The sequence below is a fragment of the Mus pahari genome, chromosome 6 (assembly GCF_900095145.1).
Source record: "Mus pahari chromosome 6, PAHARI_EIJ_v1.1, whole genome shotgun sequence".
NCBI lineage: Eukaryota > Metazoa > Chordata > Mammalia > Rodentia > Muridae > Mus > Mus pahari.
This window is the reverse complement of record NC_034595.1, coordinates 53,407,358-53,429,496: the sequence shown is the minus strand read 5'-3', so window position 1 is coordinate 53,429,496 and position 22,139 is coordinate 53,407,358. Positions and strand designations below refer to the sequence as shown.

The window sequence follows — 22,139 nt, the reverse complement described above, 5'->3', positions numbered from 1 at the left end:
CATGTGCACTTTGCATTCTAATTAGCAAGTGAAACAATTGAGACATGGAGAGATTAAGTAATCTGTCCCAAGGTCACAAGGTAGTCAGAGCTAGAATTTGGAATGGGTATTCTAGCTCACTCATAACCACGCCAACATAGCCTTTCTTATTTACTCTAAGAGTTTACTCTACAATAACAATAATATTTCTCCAGATAAGAAACCAAAATTTTGGAGAATAATTTATTGGAGAGACTGATCCGGATTCCTAACTCAGTCCATCTCAGTAAGTTATTAAGTACCCATTCTGTAGCCCTGGGGTGGGTACCGAGAGAATGTTACTGGTTATTATGAGAAGCTACATGTATTTAGTCATTTTGCCTCTTTCTATTTCTTGTAACTTTGTTACTTCGTGCTGAAGCGATAGCACAGGCTTCACTTCACGTGCCTTGAGCGTCACATGCCATCAAGGTTAGCCAGGGATTTCAGCACTGTGCGCATGTTCTGAGAGTCAGCAGAGATATAGGCAAGCCTGAACAAAGCAAAGGAAGCCATCGAGCTCCTCCAATGTTTCGGACTCAAGCTTGGGCAATCGTTCACTGCCATTTGCTCATTCCATTAGTGTTTATTGGGCATCAGTTAGGTTTTACATTCTAAGTTGGAAGCCCAAAACGAGAGGATTCATCTATGAATTTGAGATGCTCACGCTTCAGTTAGGGAAGAAAGCAAGATATTCCAAGTACTATCTTGAGATTTCCAGACACTGATTAAAGTTTCTGAGATAATAATTGAATAGGACATTATAGGGACACAATCTGAAGATGCCAGATAAGTAGTCTTAAATGATAAAATGTACATTCCAGATGGAAATGGATACCATGTGGTATTTTCTAAACATATACTATATACTAGGCCTTAGATCGAAAATACCTATTTATTTTAATCATCACTCAAGTATTCAAGAAGCAAAAAAACATACACAGCCCCAGGAAAAGAGTCAGTGTGGAAAGATAGAAGGCAGGAGGCTGGCATATTTAGCTCACACAACCATGAATTGAGCAATGTAGGGGTGGGGCAATAAGGGAGACAAGGACACATGTATTCACGCACACATGCACGCATGAACACACATACACTCCCACACATGCACACTCACACACATCACTCAAAGCCAAAACAAGACAATAACAAAACAATCAATAACGGGGCTTAGAAGAAGCATGCTGGACCAGAAAGAAGGCTGGGTCAGAATGTGCAAACACCGTGGACAGCAAACCACATTGGAAGAATATGACCATAATGTTTTGGGTACAGGAAAACAAAGTTCTTTACTCCCGGAGAGAAGAAAGGACTAGAAAGAAGTGGTTACAGGAGCTGGCTGTCCTGGCAATGAGAGAGAAATGGATGACAGTGCAGTCCTGGTTCTCCCAAGCCAGGGACTGCAGAACAAGGGAACAGAACAGGAAGGACATGGATCCTGGGTCTCCATCTAACTCAAGAAGGGTTACCAAAAGTTTCAAGTGTCTAGCATTTCTATACACCCCTAGTGATAAATAAAGGAAGGGAACCATCCATGGACCAGAGGGGCAAGGATTAAAGTGAGAAGTAGGTTCTACAGCCTGCATGATAGATGAAGAGAACCAGATCTGAAGAGATGAGGAAGGTAGCTTTCTGGCTCTGAGCCTCAGTGGTAGAAAAGCGCAGGTGTGAAGCGAGGCCTTGGCAGACATTCCAACTGCAGCTCAGGTAAACAGAGCCCACAGGCATTCCCAGGAAAAGGCAGCTGTGTCCCGAAGGGCTTTTCTCCGACAGGCCTGGAAGCTGCTACGTGATCAGGCTTGAGGCGGGCAGCTGCTGGGGTTTGGGAGGACACAGGCACGTGGATAGCCTCCTGTGGGTTCACTGCTGCAGATGAGACAGCCCTGAGAACCAGTTTGTCTTCCTGGCTTCCTCCTCCACCCTTGGCTACGGAGGCTCAGGCTCAGTGCCACAGCCAGCCGTACCAGCTGCAGAAAGATTGATTCAGAGATGAGGGCTACAGCTTTGAGCCGTGCAGAGGCAGCAGGAAAGGCAAACGGTGTGCCTCTTTGAAGGACGCTGTTTGTTTAAGGATCCAAACGTCAAACAACTTCAGTAGCAGACAACAGTGATTTGACTAGAACAATGTATGCCCCTGAATTAACATCAAGATGGGCTGAACAGAGCAAACTAGAGACTCCTTTTTTTTTCCCCCCAAAGGTCAGTCAGTATCTTCCTCTATGGTCTCAATTACAGGAGATCCATTTGTGCACAAAACATTTAGGCAACAATATCTGGGTGTCTTTTGGAGTCTACTGTAACCAAAGAGAAAGAAAGGCCGGAACTAAAATGCAAAGGGCAAAAAGAAACTGTTTGGAGACAAGTCGGCTACAGTGTAAACTTTTCGTCTCCCTCATAGCAAAACCTGACGGCTGTCTTTGCAAAAAAAAAAAAAAAAAAGTGTCTGTATCTAGGTCCCTGGCAGTGATTTGCCTCTGGGAGGGCCAGCAATCTATTTAATGACTCCATTGACGTCAATGGCATAACTGAAATACTTACTAACATGCATGATTCCAGCTTTCAGGGGGAGGGGGTGGACGGTGTCTCTTGGCAGCATGAAAACACGATGTGGAGTCTGCAAGGAACGGACTTGGCTCTTTCTGCAAATGCTAAGAGACTAGATGCTGCTGGTCCCCCAGGTCCTGATTAATATGAGGAAAAAAAAACTTTTCCTGCTAAATGAAGAAATTAATTCTGAACAAGGGAAAGTGGCCACTAATAAGCAAGACCTTATTTTTAGCTGTGTTTGCTCAAGGGAACAGTTTTAACCATTCTCACTTTAGCTGCCTTACTAATGATTTTGCAGTTAGCCATCCTTAAATTTAGACGTATATGAAATCATTGCAAATCAATGCAGGCAGTTCAGCGTCCATGTTCTGGGGTAAATGTTTATAGGGTGGCTATTTTAGACAAAACAGGTTCTTTCAAACCATTTGGGGAACTATCTTGAGAATTTCCCAGCTTTTCTGGTATAGTTCTATTTTATGGCTTCTATTTGTATATAAAGACTCTTTACATATGGTGTGTAACTGAGCAGATTGTCCCAGCATTCCAGGTTACACACATCATATACCGAATAATGAAGAAAATGTCTGCTATTTTTATTCCCCCCCCCCCTTTTTTTTGTAATTTCCTTCGGGATCTCCTTTGTCCGGAGTGGCCAGGGTCTTTGATAAGATGGCTGATCTTATTTCTGTTTGCCTGTGTGTCGTAATCCTGCCTGCCTGTTCTTGCTTAACGCAGAAACCAAGCAAAGGTTCAGCTTGTGCTGGCCTCCCTCTCCAGTCGTCCGCCACCACGGATCAGTTTTCAAGACGGAGCCATGGTCCTCAGAGAGACCTCTGCCCATATACAGCCGTCCCGCTCACATCCCAGTCCTGGCAGTTCTAGCAAAGCCTTGACTGTCCGAGCTGTTCGGGATCAGAGGTCATGTACTGAGCCCCTGCTCTATTTCTTGAGCAAAATGTGTGTCTGGCACATCTACTTAGATCTCGAAATAGTCAACGCTAAGTGAAGATGACTGAGGAGTCATGTGGCGAAACAGGCTTCCTGAAAGGGGGTCTCTTCTTCACGTCATCAGCTGTATCATCATTCCTTCCAGAGTGGCCCTGAAGTGATGCTAGAAGACATGGCCTCCCTGGAGCTTGGGAAAAACCTTAATTAAGGTTGCTGTTCAGATAGGTCAGCACATTTTGTGCTTTACTGGAAGACTTCTGCTTCCTCATCCTATTTCTCCAAATGCATTCTTTCCTTGAAATATATTTTAATTGACTCATGCTGAAAATCACTACAGTTAGTGCTACAGACACCCAAGCTGTAGTCTGCGGTAGTCTGGCCTGGAGACCTCCGGGCAACTCTTCAGATATCTCATCGACATGGTTGGCTGCCATTTTGGATGATCCATCAACTTCTGGGTTATTTTAAAAACAGCTGTATTACAAGTGGTGATGGTCATGATTTGCACCAATGGCTCTTGGTACATTTTAGATGAAATACTATGGTAGAATACCCTACTCCACACGTTATTCTGGCTGCCACAAAATTCTATACATGATATATATTGTTGTAAATTAAGTCGTTTATGTGACTCAGAGGTGAGAGTTTCTAATAAAAGCAATATGTTTCTAATCTTTTTGTGTAGGTAAAAAAAATTCCTTCTGCAAAGGCAGTGATCACTTAGCAATTTATTTTCTCAGTAGGTTCTCTCATGACACAGTCAAAAGCGTAGATGAAATATATGCACGAGCACAGGAGTAAGGGTATGGAGAAAGCATGGCAGTGGTTACATAACCACAGGTATGTATAAATCGATTTGTTTCAATTTTTTGATTTGGTTTTTCCTTTGGGAAATCTTGAGTTTTTAGTCTTCCATGTTGAATATGTCCAGGTGAACGAATTCAAGTTCCTGCCTTGTTTTAGATTTTATTTTCTTTTATTCTATTCTTTTCCTTTCTTTTTCAGTCCTATACAGAAAATAAAACCCCAAGAATTCACAAATTCAAAAGAAAGTGATGCTGGTCTCCAAGTGGAGCGTCTCATAACCTAGGATTTTTACCACCCTCACGAGGCTTCACGTGACCTCCCCACCCTCACGAGGCTTCACTGTGACCTCCCTACCCTCACAAGGCTTCATGTGACCTCCCAAACTTGCGCACTCGGGTTTTGGAGCTGCTCTCTGCCAATTTAGCCCTCCAATTTTGAATGGTGGCTTCCCTACTTTGTCAGCAAAATGTCACTTTCTTAGGCTTTATTCTTTCTTATTCAAAACTGCATGAATACATTGGCATACATAAGGCCCAACACCTTCTAATTTCAGTAGAGTAAGTGATAAAGACTCTGAAGAAAAAAACAGAAGCACAGAAGTAAATACTTCCTTCAGTCACAGAAACTGGCTTATTATTACATTTTACCTTTATGAATACATTCTTTCAAATAAAGTCCAACTTTTATGTAGTTCTGGCCAGCTTGGCATTTACTCTGTTCCGGCCATGTAGACATAATTTACCACACTATAAAGACAAAGAGATGAGAAAGATGCCATCTCAGTCTCCAGGATCCAGTGGGACCAATACACCACTGTGGAACCATAGTGCACCCCAGAATTAGATCATCGACAAAATAGGAACAGTCATGCTTTAAAAAAAAAGTTGTCATTTCAAATACAAGACTTTCCCATTGATCCCCAAAAGCTGAGAATCTGGTCCAGCAGAGAGAAGAGCTGATTCTGACTGAGGGATTTCATCACCCAGTGTCTCATGGCAGGTGTAGAAACTTCAACTGGATTGGAAGAATTCACTGGAATTGAAGAATCACGTTTCATTTATATGAATGAAGAAGCAGCAGAAGAAGAGGGAGTAGAAGAGGAAGAGAAGGAGTGTGAAGAGAAGACAAAGTAGGAGGGAGAAAAGTAGGGGAGGAGAAGAAGAGGGGGAGAGAACAAGGGAGTGGGGAAACAAAGAGAGGAAGATGCTGCAGGGAGCCATCTTTTGCCATCTGGCTTCTCCTGTTTGCTTCCATTGCTGCATATGTTCAAACTATTATCTTGTACTTTTTTTTTTCCTCTTTAGATTTATTTATTTATTACTTATACAGCATTCTGCCTGCACGTATGCCTGCAGGCTAGAAGAGGGCACCAGATCCCATTACAGAGGGTTGTGAGCCACCATGTGGTTGCTGGGAATTGAACTCAGAACCTCTGCAAGAGCAGACAGTGTGCTCTTAAACTCTGAGCTGTCTCTCCAGCCAGTGCCTTGTACTTCTTAAACCTTCTATTTCTATCAAAATCTATGAGTTCAAATTCAGTACTTCTAAATGTACACCTGATTTTCTTTCATGAATTTTCAATTAAAAAAAAAAAAAAAACAACTATGTTTTTAAAGCCGTGTTCCAGTGCTCCATGCTGTTCGCTCAAAGCTGTGTATTTTTCATTCCCCTTTAAAGTTTCTATTTAAACACGCCTCTTTGTCATATGCTGATAAATATTAAAATAACAGGAAAAATCTGCCCGACTTATTTCAGCTGATAATAAGAACAAAACACGGGATGTGTGTCTCCCCTCTCCTCTTCTGCCTGTGGTTTACCGTTGAGAAGAGTCTGAAACCAGTAATTACGTAATAATTGGTACCACCACAGTCTCTTCCCAGAGAAAACCCAGGATTGTTGTAGTTTGCCACAAAGACAGACAAAAACAAATTGCCTTAAGGGGCATCCTTACTTCTTAGCTCCATTGTTTCAAAGGCACTTAAGAAAGCTCCTGTTGCCAAGCTGTAGTCAATGTGCCAATAATCATAAAACATCTTTCAGTGTCTTTGCTAATGAGTTAATTTATAGAACCCTAAGTGCCATACACCCTCCTGGTATATGTTCATATTTATTACAAGAAGCAGGAAATGTATTCTAAATATTCAAATTGGTATCAGAAACATGTTGGTAGAATTGGCAAACAAAGCCACCACGTGGGCAGGCCAATAAGATGAAACAACAGGCGGTTCAAAACAGCTCCTTTGATCTCCTCAGCATCTAGCGCAGCTACACACTAAGACGCTACTCTGCTTCTTTGTATACCTAACGGAAGTGGCCCATCAGCATGCCGAGGTTTTGAAGTCTATGGGCAGAACACTGTTTCCTTCTTTCTAGCTCGTATCACAGGGCTCTGGTGTACAGCCACCTTGCTTCATGTCTTTCTTTCACTTTTTTCCCTACATCTTTTTCCTTCTAAAAGTTTTAAAAGCATATTCCGTAAGTGCTTCAGAAGCCAACGAGGAAATGGAATGCGCTGCCTTTGTTCCCTTCGTTCAGAGGTTAGTAATTTATGACACTTCTGAGGTCCTTATGGCCGTCACACTAACAGAACACAACATCCGAGGAGGAAGTACCAGAGTATGGAGGAAGGGACTAGCACTGGTAGATATCAGGGGACCATGCCGAGTGTATCTTCGTCCCCTGCAATAAGAATGGGACAGGTTCAAGGGAGTGGAATTCATGGATCTCATGGAAGTCACCTAAGTGGTTGCATGTGAAAAATACACGTTGGACATATCTCTCTGGTGTTCCTCCAAGGTGACCCTCCTTCTCAATGGACATCGATACACAGGAAGAGCAGATGCTCGTAATTGAAAGATGAGAGGAATAAAGCTGGATGACCTCCAAGAGAAACTCTTTGTGACCTAGAAAGAACCTTTGGTTTCACACCTGGCTAGGATGCGGAGCAACTTGAAGCTAGAGCTGATGCTAAGAGGAAACCCTTTAATGTGCCTTAGGGACCTTGGGCTAATGTGGGCACCCTGTGGGGGAATGTTTGAGGTTAGCACTCCAGGAGTTCACTGGGGTCACCAAGCTAAGGTCAAATTGCACTCTTGACCTATAGCTGCCTCCTCTTTGGGAAGCAGCAGGACCACACATTTAATTGTGAAGCCCTAGGCACACAGTGGGCACTTTGTTTCTAAGTTTGTTTCTGTTTTTGTTGTTGTTGTTTTTGTTTTTTGTTTTTTTGTTTTTTGTTTTTTTTTTGTTTTTGTTTTTGTTTTTGGCTTTTCGAGACAAGGTTTCTCTGTGTAGTCCTGGCTGTCCTGGAACTCACTCTGTAGACCAGGCTGGGCTCGAACTCAGAAATCCGCCTACCTCTGCCTCCCAAGTGCTGTTTCTAAGTATTTTTAGTTGGGCTTCACTTGGGGTGATGGTACACTGTTGAGAAAAGGTCACCAAGTGACTTGCTTCTGAGGGTTACAGTGTGCATATAAAGGCTGTTATTCTAATAACACTCTTAAATAATTGCTTCGGAATGCAGAGATGGGATCTCTGGAGGAGGCCTACCTTGCAGGCTGACTCTGGAGACAGGAGCCTGAGTAGTGGCTGGTGACCTCCTGTGGAGAAGCAGAAAAAGAGGCTGAGTATGCATTGAAAAGCCCCCCACCCTACCATGATCCCTGATGCCCCAGGAGATTTCCAGGGCTTAATGAGCTATCCAGTGACATAAGGCTATCACCGGAAAGCAGGTTCCTGTAACATGGGTAGAGGATTGCAATCCTTTCATATCCAGATGGCCTGGAATTTCCCTCTGCACAGCATCAGGATGCAACAACTCCCCAGGAAGGAAGTTGTTTACCTCAAGTCCCTTGCCAGCCCCTCCATTTCAGGTTTTCTGGTAGAGTCTTTCAGAAACACACACACACACACACACACACACACACACACACACACAAAGAAGTCCCCCCACCCCCCAAAAAAGAAAACAAAACCCAAAAAACCAAAACCAAACCAAAACAAAAAACCCACAACCAACAAAAAATAAAACAGTTGCTTAGGTCTCAGTTCAGAGGTCAGCCTGGATCCCAGTGCTTTGAGGACAGAAGGACACAGTCAGAGGGACACTTAGAGAGATATGTCAGTTCAAGACCTACATTATCTGCACCTCAGGAAACCGAGACGTTTGAGAGGACAAATCATTTGCCAAATACCACATACAACAACTAGCCCACAGTGATGCTGGTTTCTTCAGTGGAGGCACTGGCTTTTCATGGAGAAATGAGGGTGTGATTTTTTTTCACCATCTCCTTACACCAAGAGGCAAATGAAACCAACCAGCCAGCCCGTATTCCACGAAGAGTGCAACGCCTCTTAGTTGCGTGTGTTTGTGCTGTATCTTTGCGTGCACACGGGTACAGATGTGCTTGTCCGTGTAGGTATGGGTGGAGGCAGGATCTCTCACTGCAGCTGGAACTTTCCTTTCCGGCTAGGTTGATGGGCCAGCAAGTCTCGGGAATCTGTCTCTGCCCCTTGGGGCTAGAGCTAGGAGAATGTGCTATCTCGTAGGCTTTTCATACTAGCTTTTCTTTCTTGTCTCTTGTCACCACCCCCCCGCCATCCCCCCCCCCCAGCCCTTTGCTGGTCTCCTCATCCTTCGGGTGCTTCTGGCAGAATTTCTCCATCAGACTCGCGCAGGTTCCCAGTACATTGCTGGAGGCTCTCTCTGTGCAAGTATACAGCAGTGGCCTCTAACTTCAGAGTGCATCAGAGTCATCTCCCAGACGTATTAGAAGGTTGTGTTCCAGCCTGCCTCTGGTCTTCTGATTTAGTAGACAAGAAGCTACCCTGTCTCTGGGGTTTCAAAGCAGTGACTTGCAGTTAGCATTGCCTATGGGGTCCCATGCAGTGACCTACGGTGGAGAGAGAGAGATCTGCATTTCTAGCAAGCTCTCAGATGCTACCAACACTGCTGGTCTCAGATGCCCCTTCAGAAGCCTGTCCCACTTTCCCACACAGGATGTTGTTGATGATCGAGAAAGAGATGCAGGCCAGTAGTTCTGAGTGTCAGTGTCCTGACATTAGTGGTGACATCCTAAGGACAGACACTTGTACCCATCCCTTTGACTTTTAGACTACTGAGACAATGGACCCAAGACATTAGGATTTTCCCCGGAGGAAAGAAGAAAAGGTCCACGCAGTGCTGAGGACTTGTCAGACCTGGAGCTGAGATGGATGGATCAGTCACAGGCAGGACCATAGCGTGAGCAGAAATCTTTAGTTATGCCCCCCCCCTGCCTTCTATTTAAACTAACATTCCTGTCAGGAGCCTGGAGATGTGTACGTGTGAGGGAGGAGGGTGCCACTGAATCATTTCCCAGTGCTGCTCTATTGAATCGATCTCCATTTTCTGGGCCCACCTTTAAATCATTTGTCTCTTTAATTGGTGTGCCGTGAATGTATAGCGTACTACCCAGCCAGGGCCCAGACTTTGAGTCTAACAAACTCTGGTAACATAAGCAAGCATCAGACTCACTCGGGGAGATATTTCACGAATACCTTTCCCACCCCTGAAGAGTTCGTTTTCATATGTCTGGTGCAGGGCCTAGGGATCTGCATTTTAAAGCCCTCTTTGGATCCCCATGTATAGGCAGGTCCGAGGGAGAGGCCATATTCTAAATGATGGAGAAAAGCATCCAAAACCGTTGCTGAGGAAGGCTCTGCTTGCTGGGTGACCACGGTTGTGACTTTTCTCCAGAAGTCACCTTTCCCTGGGGACAAGAGAACCTCTGTGTAGTGCTTTTTATGTAGCTGCAGGTTCATGGACAGGTTTCCATAGTTACCACCAGTGGCCCTACTGGGTGATGCTGAGCAATTATTTTCTTTGGCATCTGATTTTCATGTGCGAGGGAGTAGGGGAATCCTCATGCCAAGATTGCTGTTCTCTGTCAGACATTTCTTAGTTCCCTCCCTAGGGAGCGTTATCATTTAACTTTAGGGAGCAGGAGACTGGAGAAACCTGCTACGGCACACATGGTGGTTTCCAACTGGCAGGGAAATACTCAAAGCCAAATCTTTCTGAATCTGAAGTGCCAGATCCTTTACTTGTATTACACCACTCGCTGAACACTTCTGCGCTAGTCCCGAGAGCTGGGGGTTTTCTTTGTTTGTTTGATTTGTTTGCTTTCATTGTTGTTGTGGTGGTGGTGGTGGTGGTTGTTTCAGGGAACTTGAAGGGTTTCATTCCAAATTCCCCAGCCTGGCATACAAAGCCTTTTTAGCTTTCTGTCCTCACCATACATCTCTAGTTTATCACTAGACTTCCTCTGTGCCTGACAGTTTGTCTCAGACCACAGACTGGCTGTGTGCTCTCATGCATTTCCTACTTCTCCCTTGCTGAACTCCAAAATTGTAATTAAACTATGAACAGTCTAATTAGGGTTTGATACATAACTCCCTAGATTAAAGGTAAACTTTATGTAGGCAAGGGAAGACTTGTTCACTACTGGGTCCCAGGATGTTACCCGAGAAAGCCTTCATACGCCAAGCGGTAGCACTCACTGCGTGGCATGCTACATCAATAGATGCATGAAAATTTGATGGACACTTTGCTCAGGCCCAGGTGGGTCTCTTTCTTTGCTTTGAACTCAGCCTGTTCCTCTCTTGCTGATTCAGCTCAGGCCATCCTTTTGCTGGGGAAACTCTCCGCACACGAAACATCATGCACCTTTGAAGATTACAAACCTTCTTCAAAAGGACACCATATTCCTAATCGAAAATTGCCCCCCCCCTCCGTCTAATCCCTCATGGTGCCTTGGTGCTCTGTCTTGGTCCATAGGCTGCCTGTGGTGCATGCCATCTCTTATTGCTGTGACTTTGTGGATGTCTGTCTTGGAGGATGACTCTTGTATAACTTGGGACTGTATTGAGACTATCCTGCACTTAGGCTAGAACGAATGGCCCTTGCCTGTGCTATGCCGTCTCCTACACTTACTCTGCTGTTGTACTGTACCGCGACCCCCATCTTCCTGTCTGTTCCCCCCGCACAGTTGTAAGGAATGTAAGGGGAGACTGAGTCTCATTCCTGGTTGCGCTCCTGCAGTCCGGCATCAGAGTGATGTGCATCTCACTGCGTATCCAATGGGTTCACACCACCTTTGAACTTTTGTCCTACATGGCTTCCCGAGTTCCCCAGGAGGCTCTTGGAAAAGAAGATCTCAAACTAGGACCTCTTAAATGTTTGAAATACCCACTTTCTCAGTAGCTACTCATATCATCTAATTCTCTCCACACATTCTTGTAAATTCTTTGTCTTGGAAGTAATTTTATGAAAGCATAGCTTTTGCTTAAAGTTGTTCATTCCGATAGGTATTCTTGTATGGGAGAGAAGGCAAGGGCCATGCTGACTTGGTTTATCACTTCTTCCTGATAAGTAGTCTAGAAAGGAGATTCAGTACACTTTAATGAGCAGATGGCCTCTGGAAAGCACATTATTGTCAGTAAGACACGGGGACTGCCAGCTGGAAAACTCATGGGCCCAAGGGAAAAGAAACAATATCTGCTGCCTGGTTTCAAGCAGTCTCTAACTTATAAAAGAACGGTTGGAAGTTCATTACCTGGTTGCAAGATGTTGCTAGGAACAGGGAAGGTTTGTGGCCACAGTAGTGAATGTTTTCAGCCTGAACTGTGTAGTTTAAAGAGAACTGGGCTACAACAGAAGCCAAGAATCTTAAGCCCAATCCAGACTGGCACCTTCCAGTTGCATAGCCCCTGGTAGCTCACCAAACCTCAGTTTCGTTCTCACTTGGGGCAAGCAGGCAATAACTCCTATTTCCTGATGATTTACAGTGTGTGAGGTCCTGAGTGATGGGGCTCACACGTATTTCCTCACTTTCTCTGAGGGAATTTGGCTAGGTATTTTCCATATCTGAGTGTTCAAGGTTTTATGATTCTCAGCTAATTTAAATCCCATGCCAAAATATACAAATCTCTGAAAAGACATTCCAGGTATAGACTAAAGAAGACGGCTATTCGTTTTCAAAAAATATGTACATTCTGATCAAATTATACCTTTGAAGAATTGTGAATGCAAAGATGATGTGATTCCTTTGTATGACACCGATATGTCACACTTATCAGTCATCGTTGCTGGATGATGGAAGAGGCCATCTCGGGTACTGGGTGGTGAGCACTCTCAACAGAACCATCCGGCCTTTTGGAAGCCATCAAGTACTTCAAGGAAATGTCTCTTATTAACAACCCCAAATGAAAGCTACAGTTTTCAAAATTAACTCCTGGGACAACGGAAGTGTAGGTTTTTATTTGCAGCCAAGAAATACAGGTCTGGTCCCTCATTTCATTAAGGTGAAAGGAAACCTCCTTAGCAGAAATTTTAAGATTTTTTTTTTCCCCCTTTGGGTGGCAAAACTTGGGCAGACAATGGGCCTCTTTATGCAGAGCAAAGAGCCAAAAGATAAAAGAAAACGTAAGTTAGGAGAAGTACAGCTCTGTGTGGGAGTTCCTTTTCACATAATAAACCACACTAGCCAGATGTCTCATGAAAACCACGCCAAGGACATAATTACTGCTTAAATGCTACATTCAAGACAGGGAGTAGTACCCTGGAACCCACTTTAAATATCCCAGAAAGCAACTTCTAAATTCCACGGATCTTACAGCTCCAATTGTTAACATAAGTTAATGCGTGTCGGAGGGCGGAGGGAGAATGCTTTCTGTATGCCGTGTGCACCCCTGGCAGACAATCTTGTCTTCACTTTCTTTTCTTATTTGTTGGTGGGCACTGACTACCTAGCAGCTGAGTGGTCTGTAATCAGTGGACTCTCAGCTCTCCAACCTACCCCTACCTTACTGGTCCATTTGTGGCTTAAACCCAACACCGCTCAGGTCTTAGCCAGAACCTCACAGAAGTAATTGTCGGTGTTGGAGAAGTGCTAGAGGATCTGCCTTTCCTGGAGTTTTTGTCCCTTGAAGCTGATGATAGAGATACTTGAGATTACGCTGGAGATGGCAGCTCATACCTGCATCCCCAGTGCTTCAGAAGCTGAGAAAGGAAGGTTGTCATGAGGTCAAGGCCAGCCTGAGCCACACAGTGAGTTAGTGAGTTCCAGGTCAGCTGGGGCTATAGAGGGAAACCCCATCTTGAAATAAGATAATCTAAAAGTCTAAAAATAAATGGCAAGAATAACTCGATAAAACACAGATGTGGATTTGCAGGAGATCGGTAGATGCCAAGGGCTAACTGCTGGAGATCTACTCTCTTTTATAAATATGGCTTGTCTTGGACAAATGTGGCACAAGGGGTCGTGGTTTGAGAGATGGTTCTCAGTCTGAGGGTGATAATGCCTCTAGGTACATTCTGTGTATGAGATTTGTTTAGGGTCTTAAGATACCTGATTCCCAGAGCTTTGTGTAATCCAGAACACACAGCTATGAGAAGACGCAATTCTTTTTTTTTTTTTAACTTATTTTATTAGATATTTTCTTCATTTACATTTCAAATGCTATCCCGAATGTCCCCTATACCCTCCCCCCGCACCCTGCTCCCCTGCCCACCCACTCCCAAGGGTCTGCAACCCTATAGGTGAATCAACAATATGAACTAATCAGTACCCCCAGAGCTCATGTCTCTAGCAGAAGACCCAATTCTTAAGAAAGCAGCTTCAATATATCATTTATCAGGGTTAGGCTGTCTCTAATCCTACTGATAGAGGAAGAACAGCCACACCCATGCTAACAAATAGCATTGAAAATATCATGTCTACCCCATGTCTGCTTGGATCTGTGGAACACATCAGTTTGGTCTCAAATATGGCTATCCTAAAGAAGCTTCTGAAATCTCCTCATCACTTCTTCTTCCTCCCACCTGTAACATTCTGACCTGGGGCTACATTCCTAAGGAGACTGGCTTAGTTAACGTTTGCTTTTAGCTTCTCTGATTGCCCTCTGTTTCATACATGGCTCATACATAAACATTTAAGCCATCCAAGGGCTTTTTCTGCAACCAGGGGGAGTGAACAGGTGTCGTGACTAAGAGGAGCACAGAACTGGAGTCGGGATGCAGTGCTCGAGTCGAACAGTGGCTCACTAGAAGCTTGCTCTAGAAGCTCACTAGAAGGTTGATCACAGTCAGGTCATTGGATCTCAGCCTTGACTCCTTATCTGTAAAGTGTAAGCCATAGTATCTGTCATGACTATTGCTTGTGGAGACCATTGCTGAGATAATTGACACGAAAACCCTTCTAGGTTCTGTAAGATGAATTATCAGTTATAATAGCTTGCAGTTACTGTGCTATATGCCAGTTGAGTGCTTTCTGAATATTAATTCACTTACTCCCCATACAGCCTTATCCTGTGGTTTAGGAAACCAATACCCAGAAAAGATAATTAACTTCCTCATGATTTCCAAGCAGAATGATTCCAAGCAGATTCCAGAACTGAATGTTGTGGCCAATATGAACAGTCCCAGAAACCGATTATACAGAGAACAACATGCAAGGGTAAGGAAATTTCTAAATTTCCAAAAAAAAAGACAGCGTGCTAGGTCATTAGTATGCTTTTGGGCCAAACTGAGATCACTCAGGTAGGCTTAGCAGGGTCAGAAAAGCATATTGAGAAAGATGACACTCAACCTAAAAGATGTCAGAATATGGCTAATCTGACACTGACAGGTATAAAAAGACAGTCTAGGCAGAGAGAGTAGAGAGGAATAGACGGAAAACTCCCGGGTCCCAGTCGCTCCAGCCCATGTGACAGAGAAATGATCTGACTGCTCACCGATTAATCACTGGCATTTCCTGTTAGCACATAAGCCACAAAGGAGCAGGGACCTTGGCTGTGTGGACCACTATGAGGTCATTAGTGCTTGATATAAAGTGAATGGCCAGTAAGTATCTGTGCAGTTAGGTACATGCAGGCATGGATGAACAGTATGCATGAAATAAATATTCAAGGGATGGATTAATAAGTGAATGAATAGCAAGCAAAGCTCCAAACCCAAGTCCCTAGGTTCCACGTATTGGCTGGGTGTCCCTGAGTAGTGAAGGTTTCAGATTTGCTTTTTTTGTTTGTTTGTTTATATTTCAGATTCTGGAATATCTTAATATGCATGGTGAGAAACCGTAAGGAAGGGAATCAAGACTGAATAGAACATTCATTTTTTTTATGTGACCATTTCACAAATAACCCAAATGATGATCTTATAATGCAACTCTGTGCAAGCTGTCCCTCGAGGCCAGGTGTGGATCTCTTCACTCTTGGCCTCATATCAGAGTTCAAAACGTCTGAATTTTTGGGTTTTTTTTTTTGATAGGAATGCTCAACTATTTACTCTTTTCTAAATATGCTACAGCCAGTGTTCCATCACGTTAATTTAATCTGGGTTGTAAGGCATCTCAGATACAATGTATAAGCGTCAACTCTTCATCCCAAAGAGCGGTCTCCTGCAACGCCCTAGCCAGAGATGGGCATGATCACACAAACAGTGTGTAAGGTAATGCTCTCTGGTGGGAGCCTGCAGAACAGTGGAGAGACCAGGGTAGCGGAGATGCCACAGCAACATGCAACTTCCTCTTGCAAGGAGACTTAACCGCAGAACAAACTCAGGACAGTGAGGGGAGGGTAACTGTCCAATTAGGCTCTACCCGCGCTTCCTATCATCTGCCTCATCAGAATCTGGATGAAGTCAAACAAATGATGGATGGACCGCTTCACAAAGACTGAATATAGATCCTGCTGTGGTAACTACCGACTAGAAAGCAAGAGAATCAAGCCGCAGATCCAATGTTTCTCTAACCCATGGTACATCCACAAGCTAGTTGCCAGATTCCTGAGCACTCAAGGTTTCCTTCTCTAAACCAGAGGGTGAATGCATGGGGTTGTGGCCCTCTCCTAACCCTTGCCAAGATCCTGGATTCTATGACCCTCTGAGGGTATGATCATCTCTGAAACACAAGTGAACTCCTTGGTCCTTAGACTCTATATTTCCAAATGGGTTGTGCGCTGTGACTCAGCTTATAGGGCTGGTCTCTAATGTTCGTGCCCAGTGTCCTTCAGCGTTCTGTGCTGTTGTGGGAGGGAACTGAAATTCTGCAGAACAACGAGGCTTACTTGTTTGGCGCTCCATGAAGGTTCGTCAGCAGGGTGAAGTTGTTTCTTACGCTTCGCAAGCTGGCAAGAACCTGCAAGGAGAACGTTTCAAAATTGGTTAGGGTCAAAGGACTGTATTTAAAATCACCCTAGTGATGAAGTTCGGGCGAGCATGATACTTACATACCTGGGCAAAAGGAGTGACAATCAGGTCATCGCCGTGTCTGGTGAAAAAAAGAGAAAGAAGCAGAAAAGATGAATATCAACTGTGACACACATGCTACACTAAGTTTATCAGTGTTAGTGACCTACTTGTTCTGGGAGAAAGGCTCGAGCCCATGAACCTGAAGGAGAAAAACTGTACCCAGCTTGTGACTCCGAGCCTTACTGTGTGATTCTGTCTAAAAGCTTTGGCAAGTAAGCATGTGCCCTTGGGGCATACGGTCCCACTAAATGGCAAGCCCAGATTCCTATAATTCATACTGACTTGTGGATTTGACTTGCCTGAGCCAGGAAACTCAAAGGGAGGGCTGCCCATAGGCACACTGTGCACTGGAAAAAAATGGTTAAACAGTCTGGATAAAGGGTAACATTGGATTTCCTGGCTTTTGTTGATTTGAACCACAGCTTTAATACCATTTAAATACAGATTTCTGTCTGGGAATTCCATTACTTTTTGTTTTTAATGTACTCTTTTTTTTCTTCTTCTTCTTAAAGTACCCAAGGAAAAAAATGTTAATGGGAATGTGCAGACTGAGCCTCCTAAGCAGTAACAGTTGACACTCATCTGGTCCCAAAGACCTAATTACACTCTACCTCCCGTTTCATCAGTCTGTACTTGGGACCTGTGAAACTGTGTTTGTAGCAACGTGCTTTCCGTGTGCTGGCATCTGCTCCCTTAATCTGCTAAAGACTGCCTTCAGCAAGCTCTCAGCTGAAGGTTTGGGAAACCACATTAGCCACCATCACCAAATTAGGTTAATTTGCTGGCATCCCGTGAATCAGCAACATGGAAGCTGATGGCAGTGAGCTCCCCTCCCTGTCTGGCCTACCTCCTCTGTCCTCTATCATCACACCAAAGGTGGGGCTTCCTTCATGGTCATGCGAGGGTACCCTGCAATAATTAAACATCCTCCAGGTACCAGGCACCGTGTGACATTGGGTTTCAGAGCTGCAGAGCACGTGTGTCCATGTCTACCCTTCTCTGATATGGGCTTTAGCAAGGCGCCTTGTTAGTGTGGCGGTCTCCACCCTCGTCTTTAGTCAGGCATCCTCTGAAATGTTTCAAAGGCCCAGTTTGAACAGTGATAAGAACCAGAAAGGGAACTGGCAAGCAGTAAGCATTCTTTATGTGATTGGCCGTTGTGTGTTGGCAAGCAGTAAGCATTCTTTATGTGATTGGCCATTGTGTGCACTGGCTCATTTACTATTGGCCGTGCCGCTGTGAGGCAAGCACATTGCAGGTGCTATCAAGCCAGTAGCTGCTACCTAGCACACAGCCTAGGCCTCTTTGCTCCCCAAGGCCTGTGCTTTAGACACGATACTTGTGATTTTTATGACGGCATATGATGACACAGTTCACAAATCAAATTATGCAGAAGCCACAATCTCGCAAATAAAGACGTAATGATGGAGATCAAAAAAAAATACACACAAACACAGAAAGAAATACACACAGTGGGTACAGAATGGCAGTATGAATGAAATACTGAATACCAGAAGAGAGATTAACTCTAGATTAGTGGGAGTAAGAAGGGCTTGGCTGAGACAGTAGTGTCTGAGACGGACTTTTAGGGACAGCGATGTACTCAGTCAGAAGGCAGAGATGATAGTTGATACTAATGAGAGAAATGGTAAAGGCAGAGGGTTTCACATGGAAAAACAGTGAACAAAAATCATTGATGGCTATAGGAAAACATTTACTATAGGCATGTGTAGAGAATAAGGTTGAAAGGTCCCCCTACCTGAGAGATGGATGACAAAGCCTATGATGTTGTGATTAACTCCACAGGACCAGGTAAGCCAGGGAGGGGTTTCAGTGAAGTGTGTGTGGGGGGGAGTGGGGGCGTGAGATAGACAAGCCAAAAATGTTTCTTTTTAAACATCAAAAACTCTGTGGATGCTGAGGGGCAGGACTTCAGGGAGAGCCCCGGGAGCCCCCCTGAGAGGGTTACTGGCAATGAGAAAGAGGAGATGCAGCCAAGAAGGGAACAGGAAATGATGCATTGAAGAGACGCCAGGGATCTTGTTAGAATTCAGCATTTGCTTGCATAAGGAAATAGTATTTTTCTTTAAAAAAAAAAAAAAAAGAGCATCTGAGAAAATAGTCATGAGTAGAAACAAAAAAAGCGCAGAGGACTTGGGAATTTTCATGGGTTCGGTGGAGCTTTAGGGTACATGCTGAGTTTAAGGTGATCAGGGACACCCAGGCGGCACTATGGACCAGGATGGTGGTGTGAACGAGGGATTGATATTACAGGGTTAGACTTCACCAGGGCAGGATGGAGAGCTATGGTGGGGGATGACTTCGTTCATGGCGGTATCTGTAGTTAAGGAGGCCAAAGGAGAGCCTCAGGGGTTTCAGAAAGGGACTAAAAGCAGAGAGAATAAAAATGGAGTCAGAAATGATTGTTAGAAATGGCATGGGGGAACTTGCACCCTAACTACCTGCATTTTCATACGGCAAACGTCCAGATGGGTGAAAGAGCTTCCTGTCCAGATTTTTGAGATAAAGCTGACATAGTTCATAACATGCAAGGGTAAGTTGGAGCACAGGGATATCTGGTGTTTTATTATCGAATGGAAGTCAAGTCATTTAAGGAGACAGACACCACACCACACACTGAACTGGGTGTCAAATCATCCAGGAATACCCAGGCACCTCAATTCACATAGAGCTGATGTTGGGCCAGTGATTTAGAGACGGAGTAAGACTACAGAAACTAATGATTAAAGAGGGTGCACACCACAGCACAGAACAGCATCAGCAAAGCTTTCCCAGGGGACTTCCTTTTGGAGTTGGGACAGCAGAATATTCAGAAACTTTGGGGGGAAGGAGGAGGTGGATTGGCAGATCACCTGCAACTGGCTCTGTAAGATTGTTTGAGTGACTAACCTAATGCTGTAGGTCAAATAATAGCCAATAGAGATATGAGCAGATTTAGGAAGAAACTAAATAAAATAAAACAAAAAAAAAATCTAGATTACAGAACTATTTTGAAATCATAATATGTTATTTTACATTAAGAATAGACTTCAATTGCAATAGAAAAATATTTGACTATGGAAACGGATTTATTTATTTATTTATTTATTTCCCAGATCACTGGAGGAAGCAGTTTAAGTGTCTCAAGGACAAAGTGGAATATTCAGAACTGTTACACAAGCACCCTCTAGTGACAGAATTGGAACATTACACCCTTACAAACTAACTTGAGGACTCCCAAGTTTGGAACAACATCTTGCAATTGGATCTTGGAATTGAGTGTGTGGGTCATACCTTAACCATGAAATGGCTTTTTAAAATGCAATAAAAAATGCTGATTCTTACCACCATACTCTGAGTTTATTAACTTACTCCACATTTCTCTGTTTCTTTACAATATGTGGAATTGTCTTGCACTAATAGTTGCCTTGAGTTGTCTTCTACAGATTAGAACTGCGGTCATTGGAAGCACACATCCTGCCTCTGGCCAGTGTGGTCTTATTTCTAAGATATTATTATCGTCCATGAGAGTTAAGCAAGCTGTGTCTTAACTTCTTCATTTGCATATGGGGGTTCTGTGAGACAGGAGGTAGCTCTCAGTAGCGGGTCTTTATTATGGTAATTAGGCAGTTGCCTGTCTGTCTCCTGCCTGGTAATAACCTCTTGAAGATTTGTATGACTGGCCCTACTGCAGTCTGTAGAACTTATGTTTCGATTGTATAGTATAGTTACAAAATGCTTTCATGGACATTGCTGTGTGTAACAGAAGGATGAGCCTAATCGTTAATGAACGATGTTAATTCCAGATGCAGCATCTAGCATGTGGGCCCGATGGAAAGCTGGCCTCTGCCCCATCCCACAAGCATCCACTAAGCCCTGTCAGCCCACCAAGCCTTCACTGCTGTCAGTCTGCCCTCTTGAGATTACATGCACAGGAGGCCACGGATGCCCCGAGCTGCTCGCTTGGTTAGGTTCATTCTTCAGCTCCTGAGATGGTTTCAAACCAGACACCTCTTGATCTTCTCCCTACAGGACTTTTGGAGCACTGCTCGCCTGCAGCCTGCAAACCAACTCCTAGGCCTTTCACTACAAGGGGGCTGTTACCTCACCAACCTCAGCCCTCCCTCCACAGTCCTTCCTCTAGCGAGAAAGTTGGACAGAGCAGCCTTCTCCTGTGCCCACCCTTCAGCCTTCCTAGCCTTTTTACTTCAGCCAAATCTCCTCCAATAGGCCATTCACCCAGCCTAGCCAGGCTTTCTAAAGTGTTGTGCAAGCCTCTCTAGTGTTGTCTTTATCTCTGAAGGTATTAATGCTACTAACGGACTTACATATCCTTTAGGTTTATGAAGGCACAGAAAGTGTCTTATTTATTCACAAAATGTTTACATTTAAGTACATATTCACTAAAAGAAAGAGTGAACATGATTGACATTTATAGCTGGAAGGTAGGCATATCATTGATTAATATGCTTATCTAGGGCCTTGTTTAGTTTAAATCCTGGGTCTTTGGATTGTATTCCTATCTGAATTTCTGGGGTTCAAACCTGGCTTCTTATTCCATGTCCCATGTTTTCATCCTTATCTGTATAAACAAAACAAAACAAAACCAAACAAAACCATGTTCCTACCACACCGAGGCTGTGGAGGCTGAATGAATGGACATACGTCAAGTACTTTAGCACAGGGCATACATACCGGCAATGCTTCATTAATGTATGGTTTTACTTACAGATAATTTAGACCATAAGGGAGATCCATGTCTTAACAGTCACGGCAATCAACTGAAACAGCTGCGGCTCTAACTTGAGTCTTCGATACCCCATTGTACTCTTTGGCCCTCCATCAATAAACAGGTCTTAAATTTAAGTGGCCTACTACTTTTACTTTTCATCCTGGATTTTAGGTCCTATTTCCCTCCAGAACACACGTAGGCCTTTGTACGTGGTGGCTTTTGAAAGGTCCCTGTCTGAGCCTCTGCACATGGGATGATCGGATGAGAAAAATATGGCTTCTCCTCCCCTGTGGTTTTGCAGGTGGGCTTCGAATCTCATTGTGGAGAGTAAATTTCTGCCATAGTTTTCTGGAAGAAAAACCACCCCCGCTAATTTCCAGTAATTTGTGTTTCCACTGAGAAACCTGTACCAAAATATGTGCAGGCATTTGTTTAGAAATGGTTGCAGCCCAGGAACAGAGGACAGCCCAACAGACCACCACATGCAGGAACACAGCTGCACTAGCCTTTGGGGAGCCAAGAAAACTTAGTTTTCTCTTACTAGAAAGCCTCTTCGCAATCTAGTCTGGGTGGCTAAAAGTTGAAGCCATTTTACATCCCCATTCACATTTTTTGTTTGTTTGTTTTTACTCATTCACCTGCTCTCATCTAACCCGCAAGTAATTTCCATTTATTCTCCTGAGCCAGTCCATGTAAGAAACATTTCAAAGCCAACATTTTCCTAGTGCTAGGATTTAATGCGGCAGAATTATGCAAAGTTTTCCACGTTTTTAAATGAGCTTGCATCTGTAACCGCTC

At 44.0% G+C, this 22,139-nt stretch overlaps 1 protein-coding gene across 5 annotated transcripts in view; it reads right to left on the bottom strand.

The window, feature by feature from the left end:
• The window catches only part of Pde4b (phosphodiesterase 4B), a 524,127-nt gene that overhangs the window by 94,237 nt on the left and 407,751 nt on the right, over window positions 1–22,139 (bottom strand). For 4 of the 5 annotated variants that reach the window (XM_021199490.2, XM_021199491.2, XM_029540327.1 and 1 more), the window contains 3 exons: window positions 16,592–16,628; window positions 16,426–16,496; window positions 7,870–7,919 (listed from right to left, as the gene is read on the bottom strand). In XM_021199490.2, the coding sequence (XP_021055149.1) occupies window positions 7,870–7,919; window positions 16,426–16,496; window positions 16,592–16,628 (158 nt within the window). Of the gene's footprint in view, window positions 1–6,589; window positions 6,593–7,869; window positions 7,920–16,425; window positions 16,497–16,591; window positions 16,629–22,139 lie in introns of all 5 variants that reach the window. The other variant, XM_021199494.1, reaches the window with a different exon arrangement.